General features: G+C 51.3%; 1 protein-coding gene across 1 annotated transcript in view; it reads right to left on the bottom strand.

The window, feature by feature from the left end:
* The window catches only part of CLSTN2 (calsyntenin 2), a 553,438-nt gene that overhangs the window by 86,505 nt on the left and 447,061 nt on the right, over positions 1-19,872 (bottom strand). The window contains exon 6 of the mRNA XM_046671513.1: positions 6,680-6,865. Coding sequence (XP_046527469.1) covers positions 6,680-6,865 — 186 coding nt within the window. The remainder of the gene's footprint in view (positions 1-6,679; positions 6,866-19,872) is intronic.

Genomic DNA, 19,872 nt, shown 5'->3' with positions numbered 1-19,872 from the left:
GGTGATGGTAGGTAGAGATTTTGGGGTGGTCTGGGAGTGGGAGATACATGGTCTTTTGGGATAAGTTCCTTTTCTAGAACACCCAGAATATGCAACATGGCAGCGGCTTCTTTGACCCATCAGTAAGTTGGCTCTGACACCAGGATTTGTGCAGTGTGAAGACAGCCCAGTAACTGGGCATACTCAGCGTGTGTGTTGGTTCCTGAAATTTCGGGTGGCCAGAGAGATGCAGGCTGAGCACTCAAGGCTCCTGACTTCTATCTCAAGCCAAGAAGCCAGCGCTGTGGAGTAGGGCCCAGTGCACAGGTGTGTGCCGGGGGTCTGCCCTGGCCAGCTTTGCTCCCATGCCTTTATTATTATTTTCCTAGGAATTTTTGGGATGTGAGGGCCCAACCTGGTTTAAGTCCTTTAATACTTTTTCTTCGTTACTCGTCTATGTGGTGAATATGATTCAGTTTACAGATAAGAAACCCGAGGCTCAGCGAGCCTGGAATCACAATCAGCCAGGGAGTGGACTCGTCATCAGGGCTTTCTAGCACCAAGGCCCACACTCCCCACTGCACCACCTCAATGAAGCTCTAGGAAGATCCTGTAACTTCCGTTGCACTTTACAAACATGGAAACTGAGGCCCAGAGAGGGAAAACAATTTGACCAAGATCACACAGTCACATAGCTATCAATGGGCAGGCCAAGCTCTCAGACAGCCAGCTAATGTTCTTTCTACCTCACAGTATAGCGTCCAGCCAAACACAGTCCAGTGTCCTGGGACCCCACCTCCCTACTCAGGCAGCTGTCCACAGAGAGGCACACTGAAGACAGCATGTGCCCTGGCAAGGTCATCGATGTGGAGTTTCCTGTCTTCCCTGGTGAGGGGAGCAGCAGGCCACCTCGCCTAACCCACGGATGCCGCCTCCCCGACAGCATCAAGCTGCATTTCACCAGATGGCGCAGACTGCCACAAACTTAACAGCTTGTATTTCATTTCTCAGTGCAATTAAACAAACAGAGAGATTTACTTTCTCCCAAAGTTCTTCTTGCTCTCCCCTTCCCAAGGGATCCCGTGGAAGCAGTGGGTAAACAGGATGCATCACTTGCAAAGATGGTGTGGCATCATCTGCACATCAGGATGTATTTAAGACGCTCCTTGGGAATCCTCGAGAAGGTCCCTGGGACCCACCAGGCTGCTGAGATTTACACTTGTCTGGTGCAACTTGAGCAAGGGGGGCTTGGAAGCAGTGGTGAGGTCCAAAGCAAGGTCCCTGAGCCCCGCCTGGGAGGGGAAGCCTCGCTGAGCCAGCAAGCGGATAAAGACAGGGGTGAACGGGGCAGATTTCAGGGCAGACCGCGGAGTGGGAGCCCGAATGGTGCACAGGTGCAGGGGTTACATCTGGGATCCTTCGCTGTAGGGTTTGCAGTCTCCTCTGGACGGCCTTGGTGAAGGCAGTGTCCTTAGCACTTCACGTGGGCCTGCAGCAACGGTGACTGACGTGGAGCCCTCAGGCCACGCTCCTCATGCTCTATTGCAGTGGGGGAAGGGGCAGGGTTACAGTGAGGGGGGCGCCTCAGAGGCGAGGAACCATTGTCATCAAGGACACAGGCCTCATTCTGTAGGGTATTCTCACAATTGGCAATATCAACTCTATATTATTTCAGTAAGTGTTTGCGTCACATCTCAGCTAGGTCAGGCACGTTGTGAGAACACAGCAATGAACCAGACAGAAAGGGGCCCCACTTTTAGGGATCCAGTAGGGAGCCTTATTTTCATCGAGTGGAGCAGTTCGGTGGTGGAGTCTCAGGGGAGGCCAGGGAGGCCCTCGTACAAACGCTGTGCTAGGGCTGTGTGCTGGGAGAACGCGTTCTGTCTCTTTGTGCTTCTTTGACCCCTGATACCCCTTGGCCCTGCGACACGGGGACCGATATCCCCCTAAGTGACTTAGATCAGCAGCTATAGTCCCATCTCTCTGTCACGCCTTCGGCATGTCCTTTCTGATGTCCTTTCAGGAGCTCATGTCTTGTCTGCTCCTACAATCAGACTATCATTCCATGTCTGGAATCCTAGGCAAGAGGGCTTCCTCCCAGGCCTGGGAATCAGAAACTTGGATCTCCAGGTGAGGCAAGCTGGGCTTCCGATGAGGGGTGTTCAGCCAGGCTCCCGGGCCAAGGCCATGGATTGCCAGTTGCTGACCAGCTTGGGCAGGGCCACTGCAGGCAAAACCTTCCCTCCAACAGAGGAGGGCATGCTGCAAGGTAGCTGCTTAAACGACCTCCAAGAAATAAGCACCTCCAGAGAGAAGCTCCCTGCTTGCCATCGTCATTCATGCGTGCAGCCCATTGCTGATGTACGGTTGGTGACTTAAATTGACTCCCAACAGGTATGCACCAGTTTTCCTCAGAGTAAGAAGCCCGCTTCAGCTGTCTGAGATTAGAAGCACTGGCTATAACTGGGGGACTGATATTGTCTCCCCAGGAGCTCCAGCTCTTTAAAGGTGTCTCGGAGAAACTGACAACAGCTTCCTATAGTTGGGCTATTCTGAGGGTTTAAAGGCCTCTGATCACCATCCTTAGTGAGGACGAGCTCTGTTAAGCTTCAAGGTGTCGTAGAAAACTATGGACTTAGCTTTTTAAATGTCAGGACACTGAATGGTTAAGTGGTCTCATTAACCTCTACATGACCTCAAGAGTTACAGCATTTGGACATTCAACAAATATTTGTTGACTTAATAAATACACGAATGAATGAATGAATGAATGAGTGAATCCTCTGTGCACACCTCCTGGGCTCATACATGTATAAACCATGAGGACAACTTCACGTCTGGTGGTCTGAGCTGCTCTGACAGATCTGTCACTTGATTTGGTAGCATGCCCTCATGCTGCGGCCTTTCCCTCAGCAGGGCCGTCCTCGCAGTTCTTGACTCCACATACAAAGAGCTGACCTGGGCATTCCGTGTGGAAGATGCCAGCCAGCTACCAGGAGCCCTGTGCTCTCTCGGAGGAGCGGCCCTGGTCTCTGGGCTCCGGAGGGCGTGTGCATAACAACTGCTTTTCTATTTACTGTGATCTGTAGTGACTTAGGAGCATGAGAGCAGGCCTTTTCTTGGGCTGTTGTCAATGTCAAGTTTAATTTGGCCAAGAGGTCCCCCTGAGGGCGTCATCAAGCATTTCATACCCGGCAGTCCTGTGACGCTTCACCTCTGGAAAGCCGGATACTGAGATGGCCAGAACTGCATGGTGAACCTCTGAATTCAGAGGGAATGATAACCTAAATTCTCCAAGAAGCCTGCCTTTATGTAGAGCAAGGGCCGTGGGGGCCCATCTTGGGTTATGTCTGGCCCCACAAGCTGAAGGGGACACTGGTTCAGGGCCCTGCATTGTCGCTGTTTCGAGGCAGAATGGACGTGTAAACCTCAGGAGGCAATATGCCTGGCGTCCAGTGTCTCACCAGGCACGGAGAAGCCATTCCTAATGCTGCTGCACCTGTCAGGGACTTCCTGGCAGCAGGCTTCCTGCCAGCTATTGTCCAACTTCCCCTTAAACAGAATCCTGTCACTGCTCCTAGTGGAACTGACTCTGCAGGAGGAGGAAGCAGGCCGGCGGTGACCAGACATCCACAATGCCCCTCTGGGAGACACCCGACCTGGGTCACTGCACAATGACAGCACCATAGAAGAGGCGCCAGAACTCAAAGGCAACCAGGCAGCAGCCAAGGACTGCCTCCCCAGTGTGCACAGAGGGCGGGAGAATACTGACCGAAGGGAAGCATTTGGAACGGTGAAGGGGAGAGAGATTCTAGCAGGAAGAAAACATGAATGAAGCCTTAGGGATGAGAACCAGCCAGGCACGGAGCAGAGGTGTCCTGGCCAAGAAACGGCAGAACAGCAGGAGGAAATGGGCGCTAAGGATGGCATGGCAGGTGGAGGCAGGTCCTCGGGAGGATGGAGAGTCAGGCTAGAGTTGGGCACCTACACCTGGATGTCCCCCAGGCACCCATCCTCATCATCCCTGAATCTGTGCTTGCCCTGGATTCCTAGTTTTGGCTGGGGCACCCTTGTCTGGTTAGATGCTGGCTTACACTGGAGTCATCTTAGATTCCTTCTCTTTCATCCAGACAGCTAATCAGTCATCGCCTCTTGCTGATTTTGCCTCCTAAATCTGTCTTCCATTCAGATTAAGACTACAGCTACTACTGCCCTCTGCCACTCCCCTGGGGCAGAACTCATTATCTTTTGCTTAGACTATGGCAGTAACATCCTAATTGGTCTCCCTGTTTCCATCCAAAGTCAATAAAGATTTATAGGATGAAAAATGCATGAATGCCGAGGCTTAAAGTATCATGGCAGTTCCCTAGTTGGGAAACCCTGCAAGCAACTTGTCTACCATCCACTGGAAACACACAGAAGCTCGTCTCGAGAACCTGACGTGCTCTGCAGGAGTCAGGAATTACAGTGCCCGCACCTCCTGGGCAGTTTAGAGGGAACATGGAGCCTGACGAGCTGCCTCCTTAGGAGGAGCAGACTCCAGCACCAGATGCGCATGTGGGTCTCCCTCATTTGCTTCTGCTATTTTTTCCTGAGCTCTCCCTCAGTAGAGGTCAAGATCTGGACTCCTAGTATGGCAGCCAGAGTGCCCTGCCTGTCAGGGTTCCTGGGACAGAGTGCCCCTAAATGTGGCAGTTGGCACAACCAAGAAGGTCACCAGAAAGACACACAGGCTTCTCTTAACAAAGGGTCGCTCCCAGGACCAGAGGAGCTCGCATCTTGGGGGAGCTGCTTTCCCGACTGCATGGACCTGCCTTGCTGCAGAGGCGAGGCTGGCAGCCCGGAGCAACAAGCTGTGTTCGCAGCACATGCAATTTTGCTCTGAAGTTTCTTCCCTCAGAAAATCCTTCTCATTCTCAGTGTCGGCTCATCTCTTCCCAGCAACATTCAAAATCAAATCACAAGTGCATGCCCTTGGGCCCACCTGATCTTTAACAAGCTGATTCCATCAACTCCTTCCAACCCGGAGGAGTTTAGGAAATGACTGTAACCCGCGGTGGCGTGGGGTCGAGCTGGCGTATGATTCAGGTGCACGGGGAGCGAAATGGGATATTCATTCAAAGTAAGATGTCATCTGAGATGGCTCCTCCGCACACAGAGTGAAGGAGGGACTGGGCCAGTTTTCTGCATACTGCAGGCCCTTTATATCCATTTTCGCAAGAGCTATTTGGAATATTGAAGCTGGGGTGCTTCCCCTGGTCCACTGCATCGTTTGGAGAAGCCTGCATTCCCACAGGCCTTCCTTGCCAGCCTGGTGACGTGATAAATGGGACATGGTGAGACCCAAGCACAGTTTGTTTCACCTTCAGCGCTGAAATTTTCATTTGGTTCTTTAGTCAACAGCAGTGTGGGTGAGAGCATGTGTGTATATGTGAGTGTGCACCACATGTGTGTGTGCGTGTGCGTTTGTGTGTGTGTGCCTGTGTGTGTGTGCGTGCGTGCATATGGCAATGTTGATGGAGGAAAACGGCCCCCAAAGATAGCAGTGGAGGGGTCACCAGGAAGGATGGCAGGAGAGGCTGTGTGTTCAGGAGCCTTCTTTTCCCTTTGCAGAGATGTAGTTACCCCCAAATACAGACCCAGTCTGAGAGTACTCTTCCCTAAGCTCCCCACAGCACAGCTGCAGAGTCAAGTGCGAGTTCCTGAATTTTCTTGGCAAGAACAAGAAAGAAATGAAATATACATGGTGGGGATGAAGGAGGGGCCCATCCTTACATCATCAGTCTGGTTTCCGAAGCACATGGGACCATCCCACTGTGCTGAGCGTCCTCTCCTTCCACAGGCTCCCTTGAGAGAGTCACGTTCCAGCTCCAAAGGCCTGGCCCTCCTTCCCGGGGATGGAGCTGGAGAGCCCGTCATGTTCTTCATGAAGCTGGGATAGACCCAACTTCAAATTCTGGCTCTGTCACTTTCTATCTGTGTGACCTTGAATGAGTCATTTTTCCTCTTTGGGCCCCAAATTTTCCATCTTTCAAATGGGATAAATGATACCCTCCTCATACTGAAGAGAGAATTCACAAAAGTAATGCACGTGAAGAGTCTGCAGTGTGCACACGGTAGGTGCTCCAGGAAGCTAAGCGGCCTTTTGTAGCGCCCTCCGCCAGCCTTGTTTCCTAGTTCCCCGCCTACCTTTCTTGTGGCGCCACCTCCCAGCCCACCCACAGCAAGCCCTCTCTCCCTGACACTGGGCCTTGCAAATTATGTAACTGGTCCCACAGGGAGGAGACTAGCTTCTTCCCAAGTGACTGACACCACCCTTCCTGGGGCTCCTGGTCAGGCGCCTCTCTATAAACCGACACGGCAGAAGGAGACCCTTGTTTCTTCAGGCTCCGTGCTGGGTGTTCTTAAACACATTGTGTCACTGATCCCTGCTTTACTGATGACGAACAGAGGCTTTGTCACATCACAGCCACACAACTGATATACGGTGGGGTCTGGATCAGGTGTGCCGGAAGCTGAAAGCTGTGCCTGCCTTCAGATCCTTTAACCACAATAAGTCAACTTACCATCCATCTGGGAGGTACATATACCAGTGTGGCGGGGAGGGGCTGATACTTTCATAATATAATAAGATACCCTTTATTAGTGTATATCATTTAAAAGCAATTAACTTAAAAAATCCCATCAGGGAAAAACCTACCACATAATTTCTGAAGGGATTTCTCCGAGTAGGTCTCCCGGTCACAGCCCTTGCCGATGTAATTGGTCTGCAGCTCTGTGGTGATCTGGATGGAGGACACGGCCCCGTCGCACGTCTCCAGGTGGATGCTGGGGAACAGCGGCACGCTCCCCGAGCCTGGCTGATACTCAATCCTCTTGGTCCAGTCTGAATAAACAAGGAAAAGATTAAAGTAAATCACGGCACAGCCAGTCCTGCTATAACACTTACCTTGAAAATGTGAATTTGTTTCAACACAATTGATATATTATGGAACAATTTGAAGATAACAGGAATTTCACATTTGCTTATGCACGATTTCCTCCCTGAGAAATACCAAGTGCATGCAGAATGCTGCTGAGCCACATAGGAACGAACGTAAGCGCACATGTACACGTCTCAAACATCCACCAGCTACTCGGTTCACTGTGTGTCATGAGCCACACCCACCTGCATTTGTGGTTACAACCTTCCACCCCGTTCAGAAAACCCTCCTTCCACCACTTCCTAATAACGCACCAGCTGCAACCTGTCCCACGCCCACTGCCACCAGCAAACGCCAGGTCTCTTCAAGCTGAAGGGCCATATTTATTGTAGTTCTTGGGCTCCTCCCAAGCTCCCAGTGGGCCACTGGCCGCCATCTTGAGCAATACCAGCAGAGCGCAGAGGGCTGGCTTGTGGGCTTCCTTCACTGAGCAACCATTTGTTTGGGGTTTCTAGGTACCAGGCTCTGCTCGGAGCACCAAGGACCATTTAACCCATGTAAAGCTGTGCTGGCGTCTTTTTCTTTCTCTCTTTTTTATGTGTCACTGATGATGGTTTTGAATGTTGTGCCCCTCACCCCATTTTGTCCAGCACGATGATTTTTAGGAATTCACGCGTCTGTCTCATCACAAAACAAAAGACAGTGTGGTAGTTCAAGGATTACAGGCAGTCACGAGGTGGGGTGCAAGCATTCTTTCCAAAACACTCAGGACTGTGGCCCACAAAAGTAGGGCCGATGGTCTTACCACTGCTTTTTAGTGGAAAAATAATTTGGAGACAAGCAAGTGTTGGAGAGGAAGAAAATCACAATCAAAATGGCCCAACACAAACCAAAGCAATCACCGAAAACAAACACTCAGAGTGAGTGTCCACACGAATCGATTGAAGCAACAACAGCAGCGACTGAACGTCAGAGCCAACTGGAGGCAGCGCTCACAGTGATGGATAACAGCGCTCGCTGACGACAGGGAGTGGCCCATGCTCAGCACGGACGCACGTCTGAGAGGCCTGCGCCACCCTTCTAAGGCCGACTTGCAGGCACAAGAGTGAATTTGAATCATCAAGGAATGTGAGTTATGGGAATCCCAAACGTTTGTCACATAGCACACTGCTGGATGTTCTCTAGAGGCTAGATGCAGTAGAAATGAAAATGTGGAATCTATGCCTGCCCTCAGTGAGAAACTCAGGAAATTCAGAAGAAACTCAGGAAATTTGTGGGCCAGTCTGCAGCCACTGGGGGCTCCTCCCAAGCTCCCAGTGGGCCACTGGCCGCCATCTTGAGCAATACCAGCAGAGCGCAGAGGGCTGGCTTATGGGATTCCTTCACTGAGCAACCATTTGTTTGGGGTTTCCAGGTACCAGGCTCTGCTCGGAGCACCAAGGACACCACAGTGAAGGAGTCAGGCAGGGCCCCTGCCTCGTGGAGCTGGGGGAGAGAGGTGGACGATGAAGAGCCCCGTGCAGTCTCAGCAGAGAGGATAAGTGCTGGGAAAGGAAAAGCCGCTGACAGAGAAGGGCTCTTGAGATGGAGAGAGTCCCTGTCTGAGCTGAGGCCTGAGTGTCGAGGATGGATGCGCCGGGGAGGCCTCAGAGAGGCATGTTTGAAGCAGAGGCAGCAATGACCTTGGCTTGACTCTGTCAGGTTAGGAAGTTCGTGGGCAGGTTAATGAAGGTCTCTAAGCCTCGGGCACCTCATCAGGAAAATAGGGACCACAGCACTGACCTTACAGCACTGGGTGAGGACCAAGTGTGACGATGTGTGCACGGCATGTAGTAGGGCCCTGACTGATGCTGTTCCCCCAAAAGGAAGGGAGATGTTTGGTCCACTGGGGGCACATCCCCTGCCCTGCAACCCTGGATACCCTGTCAGCTGGGTGTAGCTCTGAACCCCCGCGTTAACTAGCTGCCCTTAAGGGTTTTTCTCAGAAGCCACCACGAGCAGAGACTGCACCCCATGGCCGTGAGCTCTGCCACCAGAGAACTTGCCATGGGAGCATGTTTAGACGAGAGTGACTACATGTGAAAGAGAATGCATCCAACTACCTGTTTTTCCTCAGAGCCCCTAGAAGCCGCGTCTGGACTGGCCCATCACCTCCTGGAGGATGAGGTCATGGAGCTGCCATAGCCCATGCTCCAGAGGCCCCAAGTTCAGTCTTAAGGATACACCCCAGGAGAAGAGGAGGGCTTTTTGTCCGGTGTATCTGAAAGTCACAGTGCTGTCAGAAGCAGTCCACACCTGACCAGCCTTATGGTGCCCCTGGTACTAACTGCGTCCTGTCACTGTGCATTTGATCGTGCTGTTTCTTCTACATGGAGCACCCTTTCTGTTACCTTCTGTCTCGTCACCTCCTCCACGCAACCTTTCAGGATTTCTCCAATCTGGGTAGAAACCCTCCTCTGTGCTCTCACAGCATCCCCAGCATTAGTCTACGGCATCAGACCCCAGCTTCATGGTCATTCTAAATCTCTACCACTCTGCACAGTGCCAGTAGAGTAGATGCTCACTAGATAGTGGTAGAAAGTGTGAATGAGTCCTATAGGATAACATTGAAATTATCCATTTGTGTGCCTGCCTCCCCCAGTTACTGGGAACTCCTTAAAGGCAGGGATTGGGATGTTTAGATTTGACTGTCCACACTCAGCTCAGAGTAGAGGAGACTTCTGCATGTAGCCCTGGGGAGTCCCAGACACCCAACCTCGACTGTCACCGTGGCAGCCTTCCTTGAGCCACAGCCAGGACGCATGGCCTGTTGGCAGCTTCTCTGGTGTGGTCTCTCCCTTCCGTCCTGCAGAACCATGCATCCCAACAGCGGCCCATACTGTGTTGGGGTCTTTTTGTTCTCGGCAAGGCGGCTGGTCCAGGATTGAGGCAGGAGAAATCCGCTTCCCCGTAAGAAGAAAAGGTGTCAAGGAGGAGGCCTCTTTTCCTTCCCTCCCTCACTCCTCTCTCCCTGGATCCCGCCCTTTCTTTAGAGATGCAGATAAAGCAATGCAGAAAGCGGTTTTGTGCAGGCAGCCTTGGTGTGAGCCCCACAGCACCAGTGCTGGAGTGCCCGCTGCTTCTGCTGGTGTGTAAGAGATCCCCACAACGCCTCCTTCCGGAAGCCTTTTCCGTTGGAGAAGCCGAGACACTGGATCTGGGTATTGATTCTCTTGATTCTGTGGGGGCTGTGGGCACCTCTTTCTCATCTAGATATTTTGGTGGTCAGCTTTGATGAGAAATTCCACTTCAAATCCTTTTTAGAAGGAATGCAAGTAAACATTTAGAAAGGAGCAAATAAGCAATGAAGGGACAGTCAGGGGAGGCACAGTCCTCGCAGAGTCTTCCTTCCTCGGGCCCCTCTTCGGCTGGGCGGCGAGGTCCCCTCTGGGGAGAAATCAGGTCGGAAAGGGCTTTAGGAGCGTCACTCTGCCAGTTGCTTTGGTGACTCCATGAGGCTCGCTTTAGAGGGTTTAGGAGGAGCAGGCGAAATTGCAACCACACAGTCAAAGAAATCAATGAAGCTTTCTGGCATAGTGTCCTTGAGAGAGCGGGAAGATCACATACACATCTTTCATTTTCCAAGAAGGAGTTGGGATGAGGATTAAGAGAGCTAAAGGCAAGTTACTCGATTCGGCCTTTGCCACAGGAATGTCTCTTCGTCCTCATTTCCTGGAGGGTAGGACAGCATGGTGCTTAATAGTATGACCTCCAAATGCAGCGCGCCAAGGTTCAAATTCCAGCCCTCCCACTTCTTGTGTAACTTTGGCCAAATCACTTAATCCTCCTGAGCCTCAGTTTCCTTTTCTGTAAAAGTGGTACCTGCCACCCAGGATTTCGGGGGAATGAAATGCAAAGTTGTTTCAGCACCGAACACAGGGACCTGTCCGATAGACGTACTGTTGGTAAACCGTCGTTTATCCAATAACGCTGCTGCAGGAAGCGAGAGGACAGACGGTTATTAAGCACCTGTAAGGCAGGAAGCTCCTCTGCACCTTTTCTTTCATGTCATCCCCCCAGCAACCCAGTGGGTGAGCAGCATTATCTTGATTGCACAGATGACAAGACCATGGCCTGCCGTTGGTGTGACTTGCCCATGGCCACACTGCTCCTTATCAATAGCTCCTCCACGATTGTGAGGATGTGCCATGACTGAGAACAACAGTAATTTTCACAGATTCATTCTTGAACATTCAATTTATGGTAATATAAAAAAAAAAGGTGACAATGTCCGATGTTGGCAAAGGATCGAGGAATCAAGGAGTATTGTCAGTTTCATCACTGCTTGACCCTGAGGGCAGCTTGTGGGGGCAGAGGGGCTGCTCTGACACTGAAGACTGGAGAGAGCTGGACTTGAATCTCATCTCCCCCAGAGGCAGGCCATGCGGCCTCTGCAGAGCAGTTGCCACCTCTGAGCCTCCACGGCCTCATTTGTGGATTTGAGATAATTACGCCTCCTCAAGGGCTTGTCGTGAGCATTTAAGGCCAAGGGCCCAGCACAGAGACCTTCTCGTTGAAGCTCGTGATAGAAATAGCCCATCCCTGGATTCACAAGCTTCCCAAACTTCTCTGAGCTGTCCTGCTTTAATCTAGCTCCATGCGTCCCGATTTTAAAAATGTTGTCTGTATATAAAGGGCCTAGGGACTAGATCATGAATTGTGGTTCAATTTTTTTCCGAAGTGAAGAGAAAGGAAGTAGATGACCTGTTGTTTTAAAAACCAGGCTCACTGATACTGGAAGTATTCCCGAAAAAGCCAGCAGTGGGATGCCCTCAGGAATTAAACTCCTCTGTGGATTAAGGGTTTAGAAACATGATGATTTTATTATAACTCTCGCTAAATTTGGGGAACATATGTGTTCTTATCAGGAGAACATTCACACTTGGCACGGTCATATTGGACACCTGGAGGTGGAAAAAAGCTAATCCGAGACTCTGGAAAGCACAGGCTTTGGGGCTCCCGTAATCCAGAACATTCAGGTCTGTTGTTCCAATTCCGCCCTCAGAAGGGAGGCAGAGGATGAGAGGAGACGAAGGCGTGGGCCAGACACTCTTCTTCCCTAACCGTGCGTGCTCCGGGGCCTCCAGCTCTTCCCCGTCTCAGCTTTCAGCAGCTGAAGAAGCACCTGGTTTTCTAGGAAACTGCTGGGCGTGGGGATGCTGCGAGTGGGAGGGATGGGGGTCCCCTGAACAGGGATTGTTCAGGCAGCTGACAGCCCAGCCAGTCTCTGTGGGCATCCACCATCTGGCATCTTTCAAGACTTTCTCCAAGAGACGGGTGATGTTGATTTGGCACCAGGGGACTTCCTTTCCTAGCGGGAGGAGCTACGGAGTTGGCTTTGCTGAGCAGGGAGCACTTATCTCCGCTGGCCATCCCTGCCTCTGAACTGGGCTGGGAAGGAGAGAGGGGCTGGAGAGGTGAGTGGAGGTCAGAGGACTGAGGCTGGGCAGGGGGTTTGGGTTTCATTTTGGGGCAGCGAAGAGCCGTAAATCTGTGTTTAGTGAGAGCGTGAAGTATCCAGACTTGCTTTGGAAAGGTCACTCGGCAGCTGGGTGTGGCCTGGGGTGCATTTTCAGAACATCAGAACTCTCCTGACTGCCACCTCTTGATTGATCCATGCAGAGGGTCACCTCTGACAGGGTCACACAATGGGGAATTAATTTCAATTCAGCTCAATTCAACTTTATTAAGAGTGTTCACCCTGCGGCTGGACAGACTCAGGTTTGAACCCTAGCTCTGCAACTCCTTGGCTGTGTGGCCTTGGGTAAATCACTGAACCTCTCTGAGCCTTGTTTTCTCATCTGTAGAATGAGATCAACACAAATCTACCTTGCAGAGAGTGACTTTGGGAATTGGAGAAAATGTGTGCAAAGCACCAGGAACAGAGAGCTATTGTGACTACTACTGTCATCATTCTTATCATTATTCCAGATGCCATGTGTGTACCGAGCACCTATGTGTCTGGCAGAGCCCCAGGCAGGGAGGTAGAGAAGTGGGACTCGTACCCCCAACTTGATGGAGCTCGCAGTCAGGGCAGTGGCAGGCACACAGCCAGCTTTAAAGCAGACAGAGGAACAAAGAGCAGGCCCAGGGGACAGAGAGGAGGAGGTAAATTATGCTGACAGGGCCATTGAAGGACACTTTGCAGAGGAACTGACGCGGGCATTTGTTATAACATAGGTTTTATTATTACTGAAGTATGGTAAAGCCAACAGTGGTGGTCCAGTGGCCAAGATTCAGCGCCCTCACCCCCCTGGTCCAGGTTTGTTCCCCAGTCAGGGAACCGCACCACCTGTCTGTCGATTGCCATACTGTGATGGCTGCGTGTTGCTGTGATGCTGAAAGCTATGCCGTTGGTATTTCAAATATCAGCAGGGTCACCCACGGTGGACAGGTTTCAGAGGAGCTTCCAGACTAGACAGACTAGGAAGAAGCACCTGGCCGCCACTTAGGAAACAATTGACCATGAAAACCCTGTGCATAGCAGCAGAGCACTGTCTGACAGAGCCACGGAAGGTGAGAGGACGGCACAGAAGTACCGGGCAGGGTTCTGCTCTGCTGTGCACAGGGAGCTGGAATAGACTCAATGGCACTAACGACAAAAAGGCCAACAGGTCAGGATATGACTGCCGTGGAAAAGAGAGCTTGTTATACTCACAGATCCTCAGGAAAGGGGCACGTCACACCCCTGGGGGCCACACGGAGAAGCACCTGGCTCAGTCAGGAAGCAGAGGGAGAGAGGCAAACGGGGCAGGAGCCTTTCTTGTGGTCTCCATGGAAGGAACAGGCGAGGCAGGGTAAGTGGGACTGGGGTTGGCCAGCCTGAATGATTTCAGCAGCCTTTGGGGCACAGGCCCTCTCCTCAGCTGTCTGGCCCTGGTCCTGGGTTGATTAGGGCAGGCGGATGGTGGCACCAAGTGTGAGAGCCCAATAAAGGAGGTGGTTGGGGGTGTGGGTTCTGGATTGGTTGGTCTACGTTTGAAAAGCAAAAGGGTAAGTTGCTTACTGTCTCTAGGAACTGGCTCACCCTGAGAGGGCCCAGATGTCAGAGCATCAGAGTACAGCTCATAAAGGCGTGGGTAACACAGCGCTGTCTAGCAAGGAGAAGGCAGGGGGCAGAGAGAACTCCAGGATGTCTCCTCCATGGCTTTAGGTGCCATTTACATGGGCAATGACAAGAACAGTGCCCCCACCTCAAGTCACATGACTCAGCGGCTTTGCACGACTCAGACAGCGTGGACATATGTGAGGCTGGGGTGGGCCTCCAGGGGGCGCAGTGCGAGATGAGTCAGGAAGGAGCTTTCGGGGCCAGATTACTGGGCCGTTGAGTGGGTTTGTGCAGGGTAAGTAATAAAGACTGTGCCAAGGCCTTTGTAAAAGTCACCAACAGAAGTGACTTTTGAGACTGCCCTTCCCTCTCCTCTCCCCACGTGCCTCCTGGGGTGTATTCCTCAGCGTCCAAGACTGACTTTGGGTAGCACCAGAGTGACACTTAGATGGCAGGGCACAGAGGAGGGGTGAGGAGTCAGACATCTGGGTTCCGACCCCGCCTCCTCTGCTCACCAGCTACCGAACCTTCTGCAAGATATTCTCTGTGCCTCAGTTTCCTCATCTGTAAGATGGGGAAATCACAGCTACGTCTCATGGGGTCGTTGGGACAATGAAGTGAGATGATACATGTGGTAGAGTGGGACCTGTGCCAAGCCCCAAAAGGACGGCTTGCCTTTCTGAATTCATCTTCTGTCTGCATCTCCCAGCTGTTGACGTGGGTCTACAACCCGAGGTGGCACGTGCAGCTGGAAGGAGGCAGAGGTGGTGAGAAATGAGGGAGGCTGGGCATCCACTCCCGGCTCCAAGACCAACTTCATGCTCAGAGGGGTCCTGTACTTGGTTTGACACTCTGCTGTTGGTGGGGCGTGCAGCTGGAAGGAGGCAGAGGTGGTGAGAAGTAAGGGAGGCTGGGCATCCACTCCCGGCTCCAAGATCAACTTCATGCTCAGAGGGGTCCTGTACTTGGTTTGACACTCTGCTGTCGCTGTCTTGAAATTTTTAATAACTTTGAAACAAGAGTCCTCCATTTTCATTTGCACATGTAGCTGGTCCTACCTTTCCAGCTGAGCAACCATTTCTCCATCTGTAGAATGGGAAGATTAATCAACCACCCCAAAGGGAGGAACCCAGGCTTTGGGGTCAGGCCCAGGTGTGAATCCCACCTCTGCCTCTTGGACCACGTCATTTCCTTGTCCGCCTGAGTCCATGTGTGCAAACATGTGATATTAGCACGGATTTCAGAGTTGTTGATGGGGTTTATTTAGCCCTGTGCCCAATGTATAACACGCATATACATTTTTGAGCATTAAATTAGGCAGCTTTCTCTTCTCTGATTAAAAACAGTTGCACACAGGCACAATTTAAAAATAAGCAAAACAAATGCTCTGAACTCAATTATAAATGTGAAGGATGCTCTTTCTTCCTTTATTACTGACCTCTTCCCATTTACTATATTTTGTTTTCACAAGAGCATTTTATTCCCTTTTAATTCCTACTAAAAAGAGATACCTTAATTAACTGTAGAAGAGAAGGAGGGAGGGGGAAATACCCTTGTGGCCACATTAGGGCTGAGCCTCAGGGCCGTCCCTCTGCTGGGCGCCCAGGCCCTGCCCTTCCTGAGGCTGGTCCTTCTCTTCGTCTGCCTCTCATCTCACACGTGACATCTTGGCCCACCTTGATGAGGCCCCTGCCTGTCCCTCCCTCCTGAGAATTTATATTTACTCATTTATGGCCCGTTCCTGCTCTGGAGCATAACTGGTGAGTCACGGAGCAGTGCCCGGCACACACGGGGGCTCGATCAATATCTATCAAATGAGTGAGTGCCTTGACATATGAAAATCAGAACAGACGTGCACGCACGCACACACACACACACACTCACACTCACAGTCCATTCCTCCTTGGGCTGCCAAAGGTGAGGAAGGGGGGGTCTTTGTTGATTCAAGATTTGGCTGCTCTGTGTGTAAGTGTGTGTGCACGCCCACACCCCAGCCGGAGTTTGAGTGGGTGGACAAGTGTGTGTGATGATGAAGTTGCGCTTATATGTGGCTCCAGTTTTGGAAACTCTCGTGTATTTCCACCCTTTCAGGCTCCCCAGGTGTCTTGATAAGGGTCGAATGAAACAACCAGAAATGTGTCCTCCAGTTTTGTCTCAATCATGAAGTTCTCCCCAGGGTTCCGAGGACAGAGGGGACTCGATTTTGCCCCAATCAACTGTGACTCCCGGGCCTGAGGAGCCCTCGCACCTTCACTTGGGTGGCTTCAGAGTCATGGATGCAGGCGGACACTGTCAGGCCTTATTCTGGGAGCACCTGGAATAGTGCAGACAGCCTCTTGCCTGCCAGCTTCTTGTTGAGGCCCGAGGCTTCTGTCAGACCCTCATCCCTGGCCTGTCACTGCCTCCCAGGGGGACCCGTGCCATCAGGTCAGGACCAGGTAAAGACGGCGCACTGAGCAAGCTGCACTGCCAATGTGATCCGAGCCTAAACCACGTCAGGGTCTGTGGAGGGTAAGGGCAAGGGCAGGCTCCGGAACAATGCCACTCGCCATGATCTACAGACCGCGCCATCCCTGGCCTGCCCATCACAGGTCTGTGAGGACGGACGGATAGAACCCAGAACAAGCATTTAGAAACTTTTATAGCAATTTGACAGAGTAATTTTATATTTGTTGAATCTAATAGTAACTAAAAATTTGGCTTACATTTTGAATGTCTTTGCTATTTATTTCATTTTTATGGAAATTTGTTTCTATTACATTTTACAAAATCATCGTCCGTGACTGATGGAAAAACACTCTGGTCCTGCAGCACAGAGGACTCGAGAAGCACTGCTCTAAGAACACCTAGCAGGGCTATTTCCTGAAACTCACTTCCAAAGCCTTCGGATCCAGGAGGCAAGGCTGCAGAGCACTGGAACATTTGCCCCACACACCCAAAGGGCCATTAAGGCCTCCTGCTTCTGAATTTTGGATGGCTTCCAAGAACAAGGTCTCTCCACTCTAGTCTTATGGCCATCATCACTTCTCACCCGGACCAATCTCTAGGACAACTTCCTACCTTAACTCTCTTCGTCCTTCTAATCTACACTTGTCACCACTGCCAACCACAAGACATCCAATTCCTCTTCCAGGAAGTCCTCTGTGATTGCTCCAGCCTAGACAACATTCTCTCCTCAGCAATTCACAGACCTTTCAATCTACTTCATCTATGTGGGGCTCACACTATGCTCCCCCAATTTCTATCTATAGAGAGGTGCAGAGTCAGGCCTGGCCTCAGGAGAACCACCTGAAAAACTTGTACAGACACTAATTCCTAGGCCCCAGCTTAGGAGATTCCAGTGGATAGTTTTAAGGCAGAGGCCCTGGAATCTGTCATTGTAACCAACACCTAAAGTGACCTGGATGCATGGACAGACTTTAAAACCACCAGCCCAAACAACACTGGGCAATACACTCACACCCCTCCTCTCCCCACATCCATGAGTCCCAGCAGCCAGGGGAGCAGCTGGGCGAGGACCTCTGCTCCCTCCGCAGGATGCCCAAAGCCAGGGCTGTTTGCTGCCCGGAAACCGCCCCAGCAGGGTAGGACCTCACACAGAGTGAGTTCAGAACGAGCTTTCGTTTCCATCGTCACATCCTGCAGGGCAGGGCACAGGTTCCAGTCCCACAAGAACCACAGACGCAGGACCCAGGGCTCTGGAGCCACTCCCTGTCGTGGTGCATTAGATTGCTGCTCCTGGATGTCCTCCTCCCGGTGGACAGAGTGCCCCTCCCCGCCCCACCGACTGGCTCTGAGCTGTAGAAGAAACTGTTCATTGATTTCTGTGACCTTTTCTTTGGTCTGCAACTCTTGACACCCCTCCCTCCTCCACCACAAGTTCCACAAGCGCAAGGACTGTGTCGATGTTGTTAGTTTTTACATCTGCAGTGCCTGGGACACAGCAGGTGCTCACTGAATGTCTGGGGCACGAATGACAAGGATGCATCATGAGAGGTGCCAGTTCCCAGGTCCAGGGCTCAGGAATCCCTCGGCCCTCTTGCTCCGGTCAGACTTTCTTCTCGCTGCATCCTTTGTGGATTCGCCTGCTCGAGCCAGCCTCTGGACTGGAGATGTGGTTGCCATTCTGCTGGGCTGGGTGCGGGGTGCACTCTGTGTCCTGCTTCTCCAGGGCCCTGGATCCACACAAGCCCTCGGGCAAGTTCTGCTCTGGCCCCGTGCCTGGCGTGAGCCCCTGAACGCTGATCCCCAATCCAGCCAGCGCCCGTGTGGCGAGGGGATCCGTTCTCTCTTCTGCGTGGTTCTCTGATGCCGGTGTGAGCACCTGATTCCCCAACAAGCCTCTGAGCTTGCTAGTGTCAGGCACCACCTCTTTGAAACCTGTGACCTCCCCTCTCACCTGGCTCCAAGCTCTCCAGGGATGTTGGGGTAGCAGCTGATGATGCCATTGAGGGAACCCCATGGTTCAGAAACCAAGACCCCACCCAAAGCTTGTCTGCCGCTTTCTCTCCAGCCCCTTCATCCCCAAAGATCCTCGGCTCAGGTGCTTCTCAGCTCCCTAACAGAAACACGTCTGGCAGAATTGATGCAGAAACCAGGCAATTTAGGAGCAGTCCTCGTGAAAGATAATTCTCCCAAGGGGAAAATCATTAGCTCAACCAACCAGAATACTTTCTCTTGCATTTATAGAACTCTTCTCTCTTATGTCCAATAAACACGAGCGTTTTCCAGGCAATTTTCTTATCTTGGGACAAATGTATTATTGGTACAAGATAGAGTAGCTGTTCTTCAAGAATCTTTACTTTAATGGCTTTGAAAAGAATTTACAAGGCAAGAGAATGATTTCTCACGCACATATTTTCAGTCTTTTTGTAAAGATGGCTTATGTATACTTTTCATATTCCAGTCACGTAAATCTCTTTAATCGATAGGTCAGTTGCACATGGTTGAAAAACTTATTTGTTTTTAAATAAAAGGACCATGACTCTAGATGATATGAGAGCCCACAGGGCTTTTCCTTTTACTGGATGACATTCTACAGTTGGAACCAAATTGTCGTCTCTTCAGGAAATACAGTACAAATCCGCAGAGCCCGTCACATACACTGGACACCCGAGAGTCCACACACACGAGGGCGGGGAGAGGTGTCCCTCACGTGCTGGGGGCATGTAGCTGTCACCAATGATTAGGGAGGTGCTTAGCAAAACGCAACTCAGGCCAAGAAATGCCCACAGCCTTTGGCGCAGGTAACACACCCCAGAGAAAGTAATCCAAAATGCAGACTTCTGCGTGAAGATCTTCACTGATGCACAAAAAAGAAAAACAGAACCAAGTTGAGTCCCGACCATCACACTGCCCTGTCCACCTGTGAGGACACGGCCCCGTGCGCTTGGCCTTCTACTCGGGAGTGTTATGCAGCCGCAGAGGGATGGCGAGGGTTTGTGACGCGGGACAGTGCACGTGGCACAAAGTTAAGAGGAAAAAGAACACAAAGTTCAAATGACTGTGTGAAGGGAGCAAAGTACCATAATACTGATACAACTAATTAATTAGATTATGGGCAGGGGCCAGCCCCGTGGCTGAGTGGCTAAGTTCTTGTGCTCTGCTTTGGTGGCCCTATACATCGGTCATCAAGCCATGCTGTGGCAACATCCCACAGAGAAGAACTAGAAGGACCTACAACTGGGATATACAACTATGTACTTGGGATTTCGGGAGAAAAGGAAAAAAAGAGGAAGACTGGCAACAGATGTTAGCTCAGGGCCAATCTCCTCCAAAAAATAAATAAATAAAAGAAACAAGCTACTGATTAAACGTATGTATTTTTAAAAAATTAAAAAATTAGATTATGGGGTATTTTTACTGTGAGTATTATACTATTTA

This window comes from Equus quagga, chromosome 1 (genome assembly GCF_021613505.1).
Source record: "Equus quagga isolate Etosha38 chromosome 1, UCLA_HA_Equagga_1.0, whole genome shotgun sequence".
In the NCBI taxonomy this organism is placed as follows: domain Eukaryota; kingdom Metazoa; phylum Chordata; class Mammalia; order Perissodactyla; family Equidae; genus Equus; species Equus quagga.
The sequence above is the reverse complement of the archived record's forward strand: the minus strand, read 5'-3'. Positions and strand labels throughout refer to the sequence as shown.